The sequence below is a fragment of the Paramormyrops kingsleyae genome, chromosome 14 (genome assembly GCF_048594095.1).
Source record: "Paramormyrops kingsleyae isolate MSU_618 chromosome 14, PKINGS_0.4, whole genome shotgun sequence".
Lineage (NCBI taxonomy): Eukaryota > Metazoa > Chordata > Actinopteri > Osteoglossiformes > Mormyridae > Paramormyrops > Paramormyrops kingsleyae.
Window position 1 is genome coordinate 186,357 of NC_132810.1, and position 16,898 is coordinate 203,254.

At 40.6% G+C, this 16,898-nt stretch overlaps 1 protein-coding gene across 3 annotated transcripts in view; it reads left to right on the plus strand.

Moving 5' to 3' along the window:
* Positions 1–790: 790 nt before the first annotated feature.
* Positions 791–16,898, plus strand: part of itsn2b (intersectin 2b) — a 42,873-nt gene continuing 26,765 nt past the window's right edge. For 2 of the 3 annotated variants that reach the window (XM_023834324.2, XM_023834327.2), the window contains exons 1-10: positions 792–1,049; positions 9,711–9,765; positions 9,972–10,045; positions 12,881–12,973; positions 14,561–14,624; positions 15,282–15,433; positions 15,914–16,129; positions 16,274–16,370; positions 16,464–16,606; positions 16,702–16,765. In XM_023834324.2, coding sequence (XP_023690092.2) covers positions 10,039–10,045; positions 12,881–12,973; positions 14,561–14,624; positions 15,282–15,433; positions 15,914–16,129; positions 16,274–16,370; positions 16,464–16,606; positions 16,702–16,765 — 836 coding nt within the window. In that variant the 5' untranslated portion in view covers positions 792–1,049; positions 9,711–9,765; positions 9,972–10,038. Of the gene's footprint in view, positions 1,050–9,710; positions 9,766–9,971; positions 10,046–12,880; positions 12,974–14,560; positions 14,625–15,281; positions 15,434–15,913; positions 16,130–16,273; positions 16,371–16,463; positions 16,607–16,701; positions 16,766–16,898 lie in introns of all 3 variants that reach the window. The other variant, XM_023834326.2, reaches the window with a different exon arrangement.

Sequence of the window (16,898 nt, forward strand, 5' to 3'; positions counted from 1 at the left end):
AAACCACGTTTTATACAAACTAATTGTTTAGACTCCCAATGTAACTGCATTTAAAATTGTCTTAGAAATCATTATTCAACGTCATATGATTGGTCTAAAGCAGATTACACAAAGACAAGGCTTTCATATGCAACACAGTGTAGATGGCAAGGTCAATAATTGCAGTAGCAAGTTTATAAAGACCCCGCCTCGCGACCCTGACCAAGAGGCAGTAGCTAGTAGAAAACGAATGGATGTTGCATCTTGTAAAGACATGACGGGAGGGTGAACTTGGTTTGTCGCTCCAATAGTGGGCAGTAACCGCCACCGAAATAGTTCCAAATGACGAGAAAAAAACATCCAGTAACTTAGATAAATATAGGAAGCATTGGTTAAGTTATATTTTAAAGTGGTCGTTTTAAGAATGCATGTTTTACGTTTTACGGTATTCATTTCTATGTTTACAAGTGATGGTCATGTGGAATCCACCAACCATGAAGGATCTCCCCCGAAAGCAGTAAAAATGTTACCATCACGTACAAAACACCATAATAACATTAAAAAGTTCATTCTTAATCCAGAATGCGGGGATTATTCATCACAGAATGTGCGTATTGTAGTCTAACAAACTGGTAAATTGCGATTACTTCCAGCAAATTTTAATATTTTGATCTAGATGTTCATTGTGGTGCTTAACGCCGGAGCTGTTGATACCCCGATTTTTTCCACACTGATGATTTAGGACTTTGGGGTGTGACCAGTAAATGAAAAGGGGGCGGTATGCGGCATGTATGCTACTGGTTCTACGAGACAGATTACTCTCCTCCCAGTTCGTGGCTGGATTAAAATCATGCGCTGTGCAAAACTCAGTAATTGTCAGCCATGTTTTTGCTTACATATTGTCATCAGCAACAGGTTCAACAGCAGATTAGAAATGTAATTCTTGTAATCAGCTGTTGCTCCTGTAGGTTATCAGTGATTCTCTTAGACGATTCTTGACGTAGCACCTGGCGCTGGGATTAAAGACTTCAGAAGGCCAATACTGCATGTTTTTCCTCTATCTTATAAATGTGAGTATTACCCGACTTATAGTTTAGCTATTATGACATAAAATGTACCCGATTAATATTTGTTTTCCGGAGGGAAATGTTGATGCTGTTTTGTTCGATCAGTTGTTTGCAGTGCCGCCCGACTAAATAATAATGACTGAAATGGAAGTATCTTAAGGAAGTAGAGAAATTAAACAGTGTCGTTTGCTATTAGTGGTTAAGTAAATATGCATATTTCTCGGAAATGAAGAAGACGTTGTCTTACATCAGCAAGAGGGGAGTTTTACTCAAAATATGCCAAAGTGGACGTTTGAAGTCGAATAGATGGCCAATGTTAATATTGTAAATGAGGTACGCAAGTGTCGCAGTTTACAAAGTTTAGACGAGGATAGTTTTAAAGAATTACGACTGCTGTAATTTACAGTTCATCAATAGGACATCGTGCGGATAATTTCGAAACGTCAGCGCTACACTGCAGGAAGAAACAATCACCAATTAAGCGAGTGAACATATTGATATGTTTGGTTTTTAATGCCTTATTCTTTGACGTTAGAGGGCATATGCTGGCATACAGCGTTGCAGGAAAGTCAATATTGCAGTGTTCCGGTACAAGTGGATTTAAAATAAATAATTCGCGGAAAAAACAAACGTGGTATATTGTTTGTGTTTCTGACGTGTCTGTATCTTTTAGATGTTTTAAATATCCTGCTGTTTGGCACCACGCAACGCCATTTTCGCAAATTAAATGACTTGTAATCCTTGATTCTTGTTTTGATAACCATTCGACCCAAATGTGGCGTAAAATGACGTGTGTGTGTGTGTGTGTGCGCCCTTCGAGATAAATGCTTCCTTGTTTGTTGAAAGACATCTTTCATGTCATGATCATTATTTATGCAGTGACTTATTGGGGAACACATCACGAAGTGTTTAAGTATATATGACTATCGTGATTAAACATGATTAATTGGCCTCTTAGCGGTAATTGCATGTGGATAATGCGATATCAAATACTTGGGTGATTTAATTGCAGCTTTTATTATACATTACCTGATGCATTTTATGATGGTAGTGAGTCAGTACTTTGTGAATGTCTCCTCCTCAAGAACAATATAAATAAGGAATGGGATAGCATAATCACACTGTATATGTGGACATATTTCTTTCATCATGTAGTGATATTTGCTTTAGAAAGAACTGCTTAATGAATGCAGAATGAACAGCAGGATGTACTTATGCATTAGGACTCCACATTGTACACAAGTGCTGGAAGTGTAAATACAATTTTAAATAGCATTTACAAATCTGTGGAATGTCTGTTCAGTGTTTTTGCATACGGTACTTTGTTTCAGTCACTATACTATCGACTCCAGCGTCAGATCGACTTATTTGACTCAGCAATTCAGCAGTCAGTGAATGTGGTTTAGGTGCATTCTTCGTGTCATTTTCCTTTTTGTGTTTCTAACATATTTATTAGAGGCTGGAACATTCATTTATGGATAGTGACACCCTGCTTGGATGTGTCTGGGTGGAGCGTGTCCATTTTAAAAGAACTGATGTTGTGTTTTAGTAGAGAAATAATGAATGTATGTATGTATGTATGTAAGAACAACAAGGTTTTTGGGATGTACCTTTTCACTATTATTTAAAGTAAAAAAAATGTATGAATTAATTTCTCCTTGGTTCTTGTATGAGAATTCTGAGTAATGGCCTTCCTCGTTTAATGGTTGTTAAACGTGTGCAGTATTTCATTTCCTGTTGTAATACTTGGTCACCAATTATACTTGTTTGCTTATATGAGGGAGGAGACAACTCTTGTGTGTGATATGTCCTTAAGGTAGATTGTTTCAGTTTCCTTGTCTGTGATCAGTATGTAAAAATAAACAAATATTGCTATATTGGGTTACCTTTTCACAATTGCATTTAGGTATAAGCTCATCACATAGGATTCACTATATTTTTATGATGATTTGGAGCTTTGCAGTTTGACCTTACTCTCAGTGAAAATGATTTTATTGCGTTATTTTTCTGACTTGTTGTGTTACCCTTTATCTTCAGTGGGACTCCTAATCATAATTAAAGATTCCAGACTTGCCCCAGTTTTGCTTAAAAACATTTAATTAAAAAAGTATAAATGTCTCTATTCCATCACTTGTGACTGTTTGGCTGAAACAGCACCTATTGAAATTTTGTGCATATTATTCTACCTATATTAAATTAGCATATTGTTGGCATTGAATGTGTTTCTTGAAAATATATTGAAAGCTACATATACATAAATGGTTTATGCTAGTGTTTTAAATCATTTTTGGAATATCCTTTGCAGCAGTGGTAGGGAAATCATTTTTGCATGGAAGACTGGAGTGATTACAGTTTTTTGGGTTACCTTTCTGTTAGCGACTGATTTACACCTTGGGCATCCGATGAACTTGGATCCTATTCTAATAATAGTCTTACTAAAGCAATTAAGAGCTGACGTGGAGTTAAATTCAGCATGCCCTGTGGCCCTCCGTGGGCCGTGGTCGCTTTCCAATGTGACAGAGGTTGCCTTTATTTCATACAGTCTAGACTGAAGAAAATTATTGGTGGCTGGATATTTTAAAATTTAAAGACAGTCCCTTTTTGGAAGTGGTCTTTATTCTTATTGTCCAGCATCTTGGTCATAGGCTTTTAATCATCTGATTTAATGCTGTAACAACAGACATCCATCCTTGAAGCCAATAAAGACAATAATTCTGACATCCACCCTGGGAGATCCAAGGACTCTGTCCTGAATTTAAAAGAAGTGTATCCATTGTCAAGCACTTAAAAATGTAAAGGTAAATTGCAAGGTTTCTCACTAATATTAAATTAGAAAGGGACCGGTTAGGGAACATTACAGCGGCTCATTAGGTAACATTGTGAGCTTACACCTTCAGGGCAGGGAATTTGATTACTGACCCTTCTGCAGTCCAAAAACATATAGTTAGGTGGATTTGTGTCTCTAAATTGCCCATTCAGTGTGTGTGGCTTTGTGTACATTGTGTGATTGGCCCTTTGCTCACGGTGATAGGTTCCATGCCCACTGCAGCCCTGTATTGAATATGCAGTTATGGAAAATGTATGTATGGATGGGGGTGCATTAAACGAACCTGCCCAGTGGATCATATGTTTGCATGTACAAAATCCATATAGTGAAGAAAAGACTTGTCCAGAATTTGCATTTCTTGGTATATACTCCCGATTCCTGGCTTCAGTAGTGCAATATAATCTGTGCATTAAAATATGTGTAAATGAACTCAAATCACATACTAAAATTGCCGCTGTGGGGTTTTATGATAAATCTAATTAAACTTTTATACCACAGTCCTCCTGTGATGATTTTTAACAATTATGCCTCCTCCATAAAGCTGTTCTGAAATGACTAGATTCAAGCTGATTTCAGGTCCTTTTTTTGTATAGGCAAGGCATGTGTAGATGTTACTACTTAAAATTATGCCTGAATCACTTTTTGTTTGCACATATACCTGTATGATAATGTCAGTAATAATAGATGCATTTGGAAAGGGCATTGCAGTATTACTGTGATAGCTTGACTGGGAAAAGTTACAGCAAACAAATAACTAGTTTGTTCTTTGCAGTTGGATTTTATTTGTTTTGTCAATAGTTCACAGATCACTAATTAAGAATTTGTTGGGAGTGGGAATCAGCATGCAACAGTGTAGTAGTAGGACCAGGGCTGGTCATATATGTTGTATGTCATCATCGTCCATAGCTGAAGGTATGCAGCACTGACGCTTGGTACTGCACTTACATTTAAATAGTCCTGGTTGGCTTTCATGTAAGTTTGATTTTGTGCAGTAGTCAGTGTTTGAGTGGGAGGGATTTTGGTCAAGAGTTCCATCAAGTCTTGAATAAGTCTTTAGTCTTATTCAGCTGTCAGCATTGTGTCTGTATTTCTTAGTGGGTATATGCCAAGTTTATTAGTTAGGTGGTTAGAAAGAACTGAAATCGGCGGGGAATAAAACTGATAAGCTTTTGTTTTCCTTTTTTAACACAAATTTGAGATGGTTTCCGGATGATTGGTTGTGTTATGTAAGCCCACAGAATGAGAATTAGAATGTGCTGCCTGATAGGCCAAGCTTGAGCAAGCTTATGTGTACTGGGATCTCACACGATAGCCTGGAACAGGACGGTCAATGCGTACTGTGCCTGTCTCGTTATGATGATATTCATAGCTCAGCTTTTGTATTAGGAGTCATGTAATTAAGGGATTCCAATGGTCCTCAAAGGTCAGATAAATCTAGCATCCAATTGATGCCTTGCAATCGGGGTAATTGCATTAAATAATGTCAGAGAGTGCACAGATGTTTTTTGAAATAGGTTATGCTGATGTTCCAAAATACAATAGCAGGGTTCCACAGCAGAGCAAGAACCCTATGCTAAATGTCACCCCCCCCCAACCCCCGACCAATTTTTATTAATTTTTTTACCAGGGGGCAGTGGCCCTTGGTTTTGTCTTATTGCTAGAATTTGGCACTTGGGGGGAAATAATTGGGGAACACTGTGCTATAGGGTATGCTACCCCTCCCAGGAGAGGATCCATAGGGTAGTGTTACCCCCACCTCCAAACTCGTCAGAGCGAAAAATATACAAGGTGGACCCCCTTGGTGTGTGTCTTACAGCACCTAAAAAAATAACAGCAGTCCGCTTCTGCCATGTAGTGCCCTAATCAGAGGTCTCACTGAATGGTTTGGAAGGGGAAACAGGCCCTAAAGAGAATAATAAAAATGGCAGAAAAGATTATTGGTACAGGTTTCCGCATGATGGACTCTCTGTTCACTAGTCATGGCCAGAGCAAAGCACAGTGAATTATCAGAGTCCCTCTCCACCCTGCCTACCACCTATTCACCTGGCATGACACCAAACATCATTTTAGGTGTCACAGACCAAAAAGTTCCAAAGATCAGGTTCACTAATAGCTGCTTCTGCTTCCCTGTGTGTTCTGTGTGTAATTAACAGGCTGTGTGATCTCCACAAAAGGCTTCCTTTATAACTATACTCGTACAGATGCTTCCTGGGTCCTGAAGGCCCGTGTTACGATATTTGGACTTTACGATGGGTATCCAGTTCCATTCTATTTTTCACTTTCAGTACATTATTCAATAAATTACATGAGATATTCAGCACTTTTTTTTATAAAACAGGCTTTGTGTTAATGATTTTGTAGGCTAATGTAAGTGTTCTAATCATGTTTAAGGTAGGCTAGGCTAGGCTAGGATGCCTGTTAGGTTAGGTGTACTGTCTTAAAATGCATTTTCACTTTACGATATTTTCACCATACGATAGGTTTATCGGAACGTAACCCCATCGTAATCTGGGGCCTGTACTACGAAGTGGGTAACTTGTCAGATTTAAGGTAGTCTGGGCAAAATGTACATGAACAAATATGAAGTCCATTTGAACTTTGGTACCTTAAATCTGATAAGTTACCCCGATAAGCCAGTAACCATCTTTAAAAGGCCATCTTTTTATAAGCTTATGGATAACAGAGATGCTTTTGAGGAAAAAAGTTGTTAGAATTAAGTTACGTGTGGATGATATGTTTGTCAGTGACCTGCATGTGGAAGTTGTCCCAGAATAAGGAATCCCCTGCTTCAGAGGCCGTTGGCTTCCCCAGCTGCTGATTACTGCAAGCACGACTGGATCAGCATTTATAGGAAAACCTATGAAAATATTGCAAAGTCTGGGGCTATTTAAAGAAACAGTACTTGTTCACAACAGCCAGTGTCTGTGTCAGGCATTTTTCAGGTTTCTTTTGTCTCGCAATACCAATGTTTCCCTCTGATGTCATCCACCACTCCAGGGAGAAAATGGGAGGAAGTTGCAGGATATGATCATGTCAGCCTTTTTACTGTATTCCTTTACTGCTAACAACATTTCAATGCTAATTTATGGAATAATAAGCAGCTCATCAGTTTAGGTATTCCTATATGTCTCTCTTTTGCCAGCTTCACATAAAAAACCTAAATTAATTAGCCTCTGCTGCCAATGCCAATTTGTGTGTACCAGGCAAAACTCAGCGGTTGATTAATAGATTGGCTGTGGTCTGAACTGGGTATGTAAGGTACACGGCACTACAGATTGCAGTTCGGTGTCAAAACCCCAATTTTATGCATTTTCTTTCTTGGCTGGAGGCACTTCATATTGCTTTACGGCTTTTCTGAATTGCTAAAACACTAAACCCCATTTTAAAAACGAAACTGTCAACTATCAAAACTCCTTCATCAAATCAATCCCACAGGTGATCCCCCTAAACACTGTTCATCAGGTTAGACCCAATTTGCAAATCTGAATCTCCTATTCAGCAAAGTTCTAAACACATTCTCACTCACGAGACATATTTGGCAATGTGGTGCACTTATACCCCGAATGGCACACAAAGACTCCAAACGTTACGCACAACTAACACCCTGTTTTCAACATTAACGCAATACCACTCAAAATTGCCTACCCATGTCCAATCGGTGGTGTGTAGAACCCAATCAATAAACAGGATATAAGCCTAGTCAAATGCAAGTGGCATGAGTTAATTCAATGATGGAGCTCTACAACTATAGAGGAAGAGGAGGAAGATCAAGAAGAAAAGCTATAATTTCAAATGAAATTGGAGCAACAATCATAGATTATGTTCTGGTTCATGGCATGACTGATGGAAGCAGGGCAACATGTGGAACCAAATCTAAGTAGGTTCTCAGTGGCCTCCACAATCAAGACTTTCAGTGAAGAAAACAGGTAAAATGTATTTCTGTCTCTGAGAGTTACAGCATGATTTTAGTCTCAGTTAATCATTCCACCAATTTCTAGAAAGGGGACAGAGAAAAATAATTTCTTTATGGTACTATATCTATTTGTGTACAATAGAGAACATTTACAATACAGCATATATGCTTCCAAAAAAATTATCTTTTTGTAGAATTGAAAGACAGCCACATGAGGATGGAAAGACACGTGTTCACACATCAACAGGAGACACTTATTGTTGATATGTTCCATCAAAGTCATGCACGTCGATTGTGTGAAATGCAACAGCAGATTAATCAAGACAATATGCATTTTGAAGGAATAAACAGTGAGTCAGTCAACAATTGACCATGTCTTGCAACGCAACCAGATAAGGATGAAACAAGGCTATAGGGTACTGTTTGAGCGGAACTCTGAAAGAGTGAAAGAGCAATGATATCAATATGTGCAAGTAAACTTTTATAGTGAACTCAGCACTAGCATGTATACTGTGCTCTACGTAAGCAGCACGTGTACAGAGACAAAGTACATCATACTGTGTCATTTACAGAACTGAGTAGTCTAGTTTTACTGTGTATAGAGAATTTTTGAACTTGTATCCATGAGGCTTCTCCATTGAGTCATCTTCATGGAGGAAGATGGATAGTCTCTGGCAAAAGGGAGAAGGACAGGTCGCAACATTTGGTCAACGCGCCATGATGGAAGTGCCTGGCCAGTGTGGTGGACATGTGAGTGCATGTGCTGCCATCAGCAGCTATGGGGTTGGCCACCACCATATATGACCCACTAGTAACACTGAACTTCTGTTAACATTCCTGGTTGGTCTAAAGGATGCTTTGCTTGAATATGAGCAGAGAGGTCATGAGCAGAGAGGTCACAAGCAGGCAGAGCATCCCATGTATGTTATGTCTGCCTTCCACCATACTATCCCTTTTTAAACTCTACTGAGGATTTTTTCTCAGCATGGCAGTGAAAAGCATATGACTGGATCCCCTACACACAGGAAAATCTAATCCAAGCAATGGATGCAGCATGTAATGATGTAGGAGCGCAGTCTTGCCAAGGCTGTATTCGGCACGCCAAAGAACTCATTCCATGTTGCCTTTCAAGGGAGAACCTTGCCTGTGATGTAGATGCAGTCCTGTGACCTGACCCAGTGCAGAGACATGATGCTGTGGTAGAATGAATGATTGATTTTGCTGTAAAAATATATAAAATCATATAGTGCAATTTTTTGTTTTGCTGCAAGTTTTTTTTTGTTTAAATGTAAGCTTTCATACGTACGGGAATATCCTAAATAAAGATTATTTTCCTGTTACCCAGAGTGTTTTGCATTTATTTATGTAGTGTGTAATGATAGCTGAGTAGTGTTTATACATTGGCTGGTTTTGTGTATTTTGTGTAATGCTGCTTGATTTTGAGTAAAGCTAAAATATTTTTGGGTCAACCGTTTGATTTTGCAAGACAAGTCGAAGGTTTTGTGAGTGTAGCAAGAATTTTAAGGTTTGTGCCTAGTGTTTTGAGAAAAGGAGAGGAGATTTTAGGAAATTCAACAATTCAGAAAAACTGTAAAAGAACAAAGGAATCGGAACAAATTCTGCGACAACTTTAGTTACTTTTTCATGATAATTGATTATACACGGGAGAGCTATCTTTGCGCCAGGTTTAAATAGTGAGCGGAATCGTCTGTAAAATCTTGTCAGTTTTCACTGTTCTTCCTACAATTGCAATTATTTGTTTTCCCTCCTTATTTATCAAAGAAGAGGTGAAGGAATCGTACGAAGACCCATGGAGGTCCGTGACCATGAAATAACGTCCTTCTGCCTTGTTCACTTGTCCCATTTCTTTTTTTCACATTTCTCTCTCCTCTCTCTGTCTGTGTGTGTTTCGCGGATCATGCAGGACTGGCCCCCGGCGGCGTACCGTTTGCTGATTGGAAATTCATGCGAGGCTGGAGGTCTGTCTTTCTTCCCCTCCCTTTTTCGCTGTGCTCTTTCTCCCTCTCCCTCTTTTCCAAACCCCCCTCCTCCTTTATTCATAGAGCCGGAGTAAGCTGCGCTCTGCCCTCCTTGCATTATTAATGGCAGGATGTTTCTCTCTCTTCGTCCCTCCGTCCGTGTGTGTGTGTGCGCGTGCGGGCGCGCCTGTGTGTGTACATTGCAGATGACTGCAAGCTAGCCAGCTGAGCGGAGCTCCGGGACGGCCGGCTCACTCCTCCCCACCTGCAGCCATGAATGGTAAGAACACTGTGCCAGTGTGCAGCGGAGCGTGTGTGTGTGTGCGCGCGCGCGTGTGTCCGTACGTGTGTGAGCGCGACGGAGTGAGACGCCGCGTTTACTCCTTCCTGAGTGCCTCAAGGACAGAAATGAGAAATTAGCGTGTGTATCATGGTGTCCCTCTTACCTATGGTGGGGCTTGGAGTGATACTTACTGCAGAGTGCTGGCTAGCCTTATAAAATGCTCGTGCCTTGGGGCTTGGGATCCCCTGGGCTTTTAACCGGCGGCGCTGTTCTGGTGGCGTTTACCTGGCTGAAAAGTGAAGCGGTCTAGATTAATGAACAAGCAGCAGCCTCCTGACATTGTAACGAATATCGTTTATTTATTTGTTTTTTTTTACTGTTTGCGTTATTAGCAGAAGCAAAAATCACAGTTGTGCTGCCGACCCTATATTTTCCATGGCAGTAGGAAAAAAAACTGTGAACCTGTGAAGCTGCTGCTGTGTGAAAAATGATGCTGTCCCCTTTTTTTTCAAAAGGGACGGTGGAATTAGTTGAGACGGTTTGGGATTGGAGGGGCTAGGAGCTGCTTTGTGATGCTGGACGGATTGAGGGTGTGTTGGGGAAAAACGTTTGCTCACTTCTAGGAAACGTCCTTGTAGGCTTTATGCTAGCAGATCTGTTTGTTTCTGCTGTCGGATAATTCTAGAAACAGGGCTTTCTGAGCTGTTTTGGGTAATTTAAATAGAAAATAAAAAATAGTGCAGCTGAAAATTGCGAACTACTGATCAGAACAGTGATTGTCTGCTGTGGGGAACAGCACTTGCATTTATGAAAAACAGGTTTGTATTCATAAGTAATTATTGATTGGCAGTCTTGATTTGATGAGTTATTTTATAACTAACTTTAATAGCACATCTTAGATGCAGGTCCTTGCAGGCCAAGGTGTGATGGTCGGTGAAAATTAATTACTTGTCCAATCAGCTGTACAGAATCCCTTGAAACATAACAAATTATCAGATTTATTTATTTATTTATTTTGCTTCTATGTTCAATTAATCATAGTGTCCTCTTTTTCTCACCATGAAAGTGGTCGTGGTGCTAAAAATAAGATTACTGAAAACTGCCAGCTTTGCTCTGGAGGGAGTTACCCAGGGTCCAACCAAACAGGTGTCAGTGAATGGAGTGTGTGAATATGGGTACGTGTTTGGGTCCTCGGCGAAGATGTTAAGGTAGCTGATAATGTCTTTTTTTTTAACACCGTAGTTTTGAACCTTTCCTTTGGCTCCCTCCCTTGTAGCCTCCCTTGCTAGCTAGGTCTACCAGTAGGGCAGCTGGGAATCTTTGCTGTGTTTCTCTTCCTGCATTCCAGCAGGAAGAGAAACAGGGGTGAATTGGTTTTTATTTATTGTGCGTTGGATTACTGACAGAAGCTGGTTCATTCTTCCGCTGGCCCCTTTAAAGGTGGTATTATTTGTGAGCATCTGATGTTGAGGAACAGGAACTACAGTGTGGTAATGGGCGTCCCACCAAGCATGGAGATGTGGAGGACATGTTTAGAACAGGAAACTTGGTGAAACATTTCTGTTGGGTTGTGGTCATTTGCACAGGGAGGCCTGTGCGAGTCTGTCTGAATATGGAAAGTATTAATCAGACTGGTCAGGATGACCCTTTATTGTATTACTGTTCTTTGACCTTGTCGACACCATGTTACATAGTGATGTGTGTCTCAGATGTTTAATGGTGGGCACATAAGTTGGCACCTGGTTCTATCACCTGGTGGTGTTCAGGGTGTTTGGGTAGGCTAGTGTTTGTACTACAAGGATGAGATATCATTGCAGTTAAAAAAACCGACTGTGTTTGAGGTCAGGAGAAAGTCATACTGGTCACTCAATGGTTCATTTGCTTGGGGTGATGAGCTTTAATCCACTGTCAAGACTTTCTGAGAAGAAAACGGGTAAAATGTATTGAAAAGTGTTGTAAGAAACTATTTTTATTGTATGCTATAGAGACGTGTAAGTAATAGACTCTTCGGCTGTGCAGTTTTCTAATACCTCAGTTTTTTTCCCCCTCTTTTCCGAGCTGGTGACTAAGGAAAATTAAATTAAATGTTGACATTCCAAACATTAAGTATCAGTATTATAAAATAAATGGATTAATTAATCAGCTTTTGGCTTACTGTACAGTGAGCAGACAGAAACTAAAATACCCACAGAAAATTAATTAAAAGGAAATATTTCTTGTCTTGCAATAGTTCTGTGATAAGAGAATGAGCCATTCAGTAGCTATATCATGTAAGTTTTTTTTGTTTTTAGCATATAATGGTTCCTATTCACAGGGGCTTTTAAGTTAGCATTATTTTCATAAAACTACTGTATAAACGTTCTCTGATATACAGTGTAGTGTGAAATGTGTGACTTGTTTTCTTTATTGTAAATATAAAAAATTGCGTATGTTGGCAATTTATGGCAAAGAACTTCAATTACTTGAAAAAGGAGAGACTTTCGTTTCCCTTTTGCAGTTTCTATATGATTTTGCGTAATGTTTGTGTTTACAGGAAAATAAGGGACATGATGTCACTCGTGGTATTTCCTGTAAGCACATATTCATATGCTGTATAAGAGTGTATCGGTTTTTTGCATAAATGTACGTCCTCAAGATATTTTTGTTGCCAGTTTGTGTTTTTTTTGTTTGAATAATACTTCTCTCTACATCTTTCTTTACTTGTCTTCCCTCCAACTTCTTTTCTTGCTTCCCCCCTGCTCTTTGCTTTCGATCTCGTTCCCTCTTTCATGCCTGGTCTCTGTCTCTCTCTTTCTCTCTTCCCTTCTCCCTCACTCTCTCTCTTTCCCCCAGGTCCTCACAGTATTTGGGCCATCACTACAGAAGAGAGGGGCAAGCACGACAAGCAGTTTGACGCTCTCTCACCCACTCTGGGATATGTGTCAGGTGTGTACGCCCCATTCACTAATAACCTTAACAGTCCGGTTGATATTGCAGGTTGCACCTACAGTTTGGTATTATAGCTGTGCTCTAATTACTGTGTTCTCGACCCCCCCCCCCCACAAGGTTAACTTCATATTACATTTGTATTTCTTGATTTAGTGATGGCTTGCCTAATGTATGGTATGATTACCTGAATCAGGTAGAAGGTAGGCTGTGTATTCGTAGCATAATTTTTTGTAAATCTGTAATATCATTCTGAATGCCAGTTACGAATGGGCCAGTCTTATTTAGCTAGGAGGAAAACAGGTGCATTGCAACTGTAGCCATTTAATGCATAGGGGCTTTGATGTGGAGCATTGTGGTGAGGACACATTTAAGATAGATGTGCCACAATTTCAATTCCATCAGCAAGGGGTCGTTCACTTAACACAAACAAATAATCTCTGGATGTTGAGTTTATATATTTTTCCCCCTTACCCTAGTCTGTCCGTCAAAACGATTAAATCTGATACAGTGGCCGATTCACTTGTATTTCATGGTTTATATGAATCTTTTGCAGGGCACAGTGTGGCAGTGTATTCTGCTGCGCTGTCTGAAATAGTGCGCAGTGGTGCAATTGATAACGACAGAAGGCCTTAATTTCGTTTGAACTCCCATGTGAAGCTGCATGGGTGCTATAGAGATCGGCTTCAAGGAATGCGCGCAAGGAATGCGTGTTCTCTCATGGTACTGGGAAAAGGGTGATCGATCGTCTCACTGAGATGTAATTGGATAAAATTCCTGGCTGCTTGAGGAAGGAACCAGAAGCTGGGCACCATTTTCATTTTTAATTTTTTTAAAATGCCACTCCCCTATGCGATCCCGCCCACCCCGACTCGATAATGCCACCCGGCCTGCATTGTACTCTGCCAGCAACGCTTTCCCCATGTTCCCTCAAGTCCTTGCCTGGACATTTTGTTTGCTTAGCTTTTTTTTTCTTCTTCTTCTTCCCTCGCTCCTTATGCCTGCATTTCTTGTCTGCTTGTTCTCTTTCTCCGCCATCGATCCCTCTTCATATCCAAATTCCCCGCCGCCTTTCTTACTCGATCTGCTTCAGACAGCTTTCCCGTTTCAGGTTTACAGTTTTTGGTGTCGCCCCATGTCACGCAGCACCATAAATAAGTTTAGTTTTTATATCATTCCTAATACTGGATCTCGCAGGGTAATGCAGTTCGGAAAGTGGCTGGCTCATCATGTTCTCCTGTGTTGGGAGGGGGGGGGGGTAGTTTTCCTCTGTCGCGTGCAGGTGTGCAAAACCCCAAGCTTCCTGTATAAGTCACTGGGCTTCTCACTTGCAAATGGTGTCAGACCGCCAGCTTCTGTCTAAATACAGATATATGATGGTAAAGTAAAGATGACCCAGTTTATTAGCCTTGCCGTTCTCTGTTTAACATTGGCTGGCTCCTCAACCCATGGTGGGTCAGTACTTCACCAAGCGAGGCCTGAGAGGATGGTAGAGGGCAGCATACCTGACGGCTGGAGCAGCTCGATGTTCCAGGAGAGTAAAGTCTCTGTGAATCTCATACTCTTTACTGTCCTCCTTTTATGCAGGGGATCTGGCACGCAAGTTCTTCCAGCAGTCCGGCCTTCCTGCCTCTGTGTTGACAGAAATATGGTGAGTCGCTCTTCTGCTTCTCAGCTGGGAATCCTGAGGCTGTTTGCTCCTTAACCATTAATATGTGATGATTACATAATTGAGCCCTGTTGTATGTTTTTACTGTATTGTATGGTCTAAAAATTGTATTTATCAGTCCAGTTCATATTTATTTTGTGTGCCTTTTTAATGTTTAATTGGCACTGATGAATTATAATCTCTTGCCTGTCCTAATTTGAAATAAATAAGCCCACAAGGCTATGTGTTTAAAAAAAGCTGTCACCCAGTATGAATTCTCAGCAAAACTAGGAGTTATTTCAAAATGCTGATGTCCACATTTTTTGGCTGGTAAATTGAGACGGCGTATGACATTTCTGGTAAAACGCTCTTATGTTTTAAGGCATTGTGGAGCACATCAGCTACATGTTTTTCGAGAGAATGGATATAGTCCTTTTGTTTATCCAGACCGAATACACCTGACACTGATTTCAGGCCAGAACCATATTGAATGTTAACCATATTAGCTGTTGTTTTGTTTCAATTTAGCCATCAGAATGAACTGACAGCCATAAAATTTCAAGATAATAAAATGGGCTGTGTATGAAAATGTTACAGATTTCAGTTGTTCCAGAATGTTACAGAAGGGAAGAGTAAATAGGCCTGATGTTTCTGTCACAGGACTCTCGCAGACGTCACCAAGGATGGGAAGATGGACAGGCTGGAGTTCTCCATCGCCATGAAGCTGATCAAGCTTAAACTGCAAGGCCAGAGCCTCCCCTCTTCGATTCCGATTGTTATGAAGCAGGCGTCCCTGCCAGGCCTCAGCTTCGGTATGTCCCCACACTGGGGGCCAAAATCGCCGTCATTCCCATTCCCAACTGACCTACGCAAAATGGTCTGACGCTGGGTAGTTTTTTGACCTGACGTCCTTTCTTCGGCTGTAGATTTGAAGACCTGGGTTGCTTGGATTTGGGAATTAGATGCTGAACAGTTACAGTGCCAGGGTGTGAAATGTGTCAATGAGGGAGAAAAAGGCAATTTGAGTATAATTAATGCAATTACTTTTCCTTAACAGATTGGCGTTGCTTAGAATAGCAATATTTTGAAGAAACAAGTTGTAATAAGTGATTTGTCTATATAAAATGAGGATTCTTTTGTATAAGGTATCTTTTAAATTTGGATAATTTGCATAAGAAGCTGGGGTAAAAATAAACTGTTGCCTTCTTTTACATATCTTCTGATAAATGGCAATATGTCAACTGGAAACTTTCATTTGCTAATTATCAATCTTCTTGAATGAAAACGCCTAGGAATTGGATCCATCCCAAACCATTCGCTGATGTCCAGCATGTCCGGGACACCAACCATGCCCATTGCATCCTCAGTGACCTCGATGGATCCAGTAGGTGCTGTCCCTCCACCAATAGCTTCCCTTCCGTTGAATATGCTGCCATCTCTTAGCTCGCACCCTCTGCCAAACGGGACAGCTGGTATCCTCCAGCCTTCCACCACCACCCTCAACTCAAGTAAGCAACATGGTCTATCAGCATCAGGTTACCACCTTGAGTTGGTTTCTCCCAAGTTTATGAGTAGACACCTGATTGTGGAACAACTGAAAAGAAGGTGATTACAGTATCTTCCACTGTTGATGGTCTGCTGCTGTCTTACAGCTCTCCCCAACTCAAACTCCTTTTCTTCCTCTCCACTGGGGTTTAACAACACTGAGATGACTAAAGCACAGTCTTTGCTGGACCTTGGATCAAGCAGGTAAAAATCCCCTAAAGGTATCTTCTGGGTCTTGTGGTTGGAAAGGTCTGAAACTTGAAATTCAAGATCGAAATCTGACCCAATTTATTTCAGCTCCAACTCGTCGTCCACAAGCTCCCCGGTGAGCAGTTCTCCCAAAGTGGGCGGTTCGGACTGGGCGGTACCACAGTCTTCTCGGCTCCGATATCGGCAGCAGTTTAATAGTCTTGACAAACAGATGACCGGTTACCTCTCAGGTAGGCCTCCTTACAATCCATTTGGTGCGCATTGAAATTCATTATGCTGTTGGCCCCAGGTTCTCATTTGTGCTGACTGTCAAATTTGATTAAAGGTCCTCAGGTGAGGAATGTACTTACTGCATCGCAGCTCACTCAGACGCAGCTGGCTAACATTTGGTAAGTGTGATGGTAGTCCTTTTAAATTCATTTTTATATGGAAACCCTTCAGCAATGTTGCTAAATATCTATTCAATGTGGCTGTTTATCGCAGATATTACTGTTTCAGTTGTTCCTGCCTGTACCTGCGTCT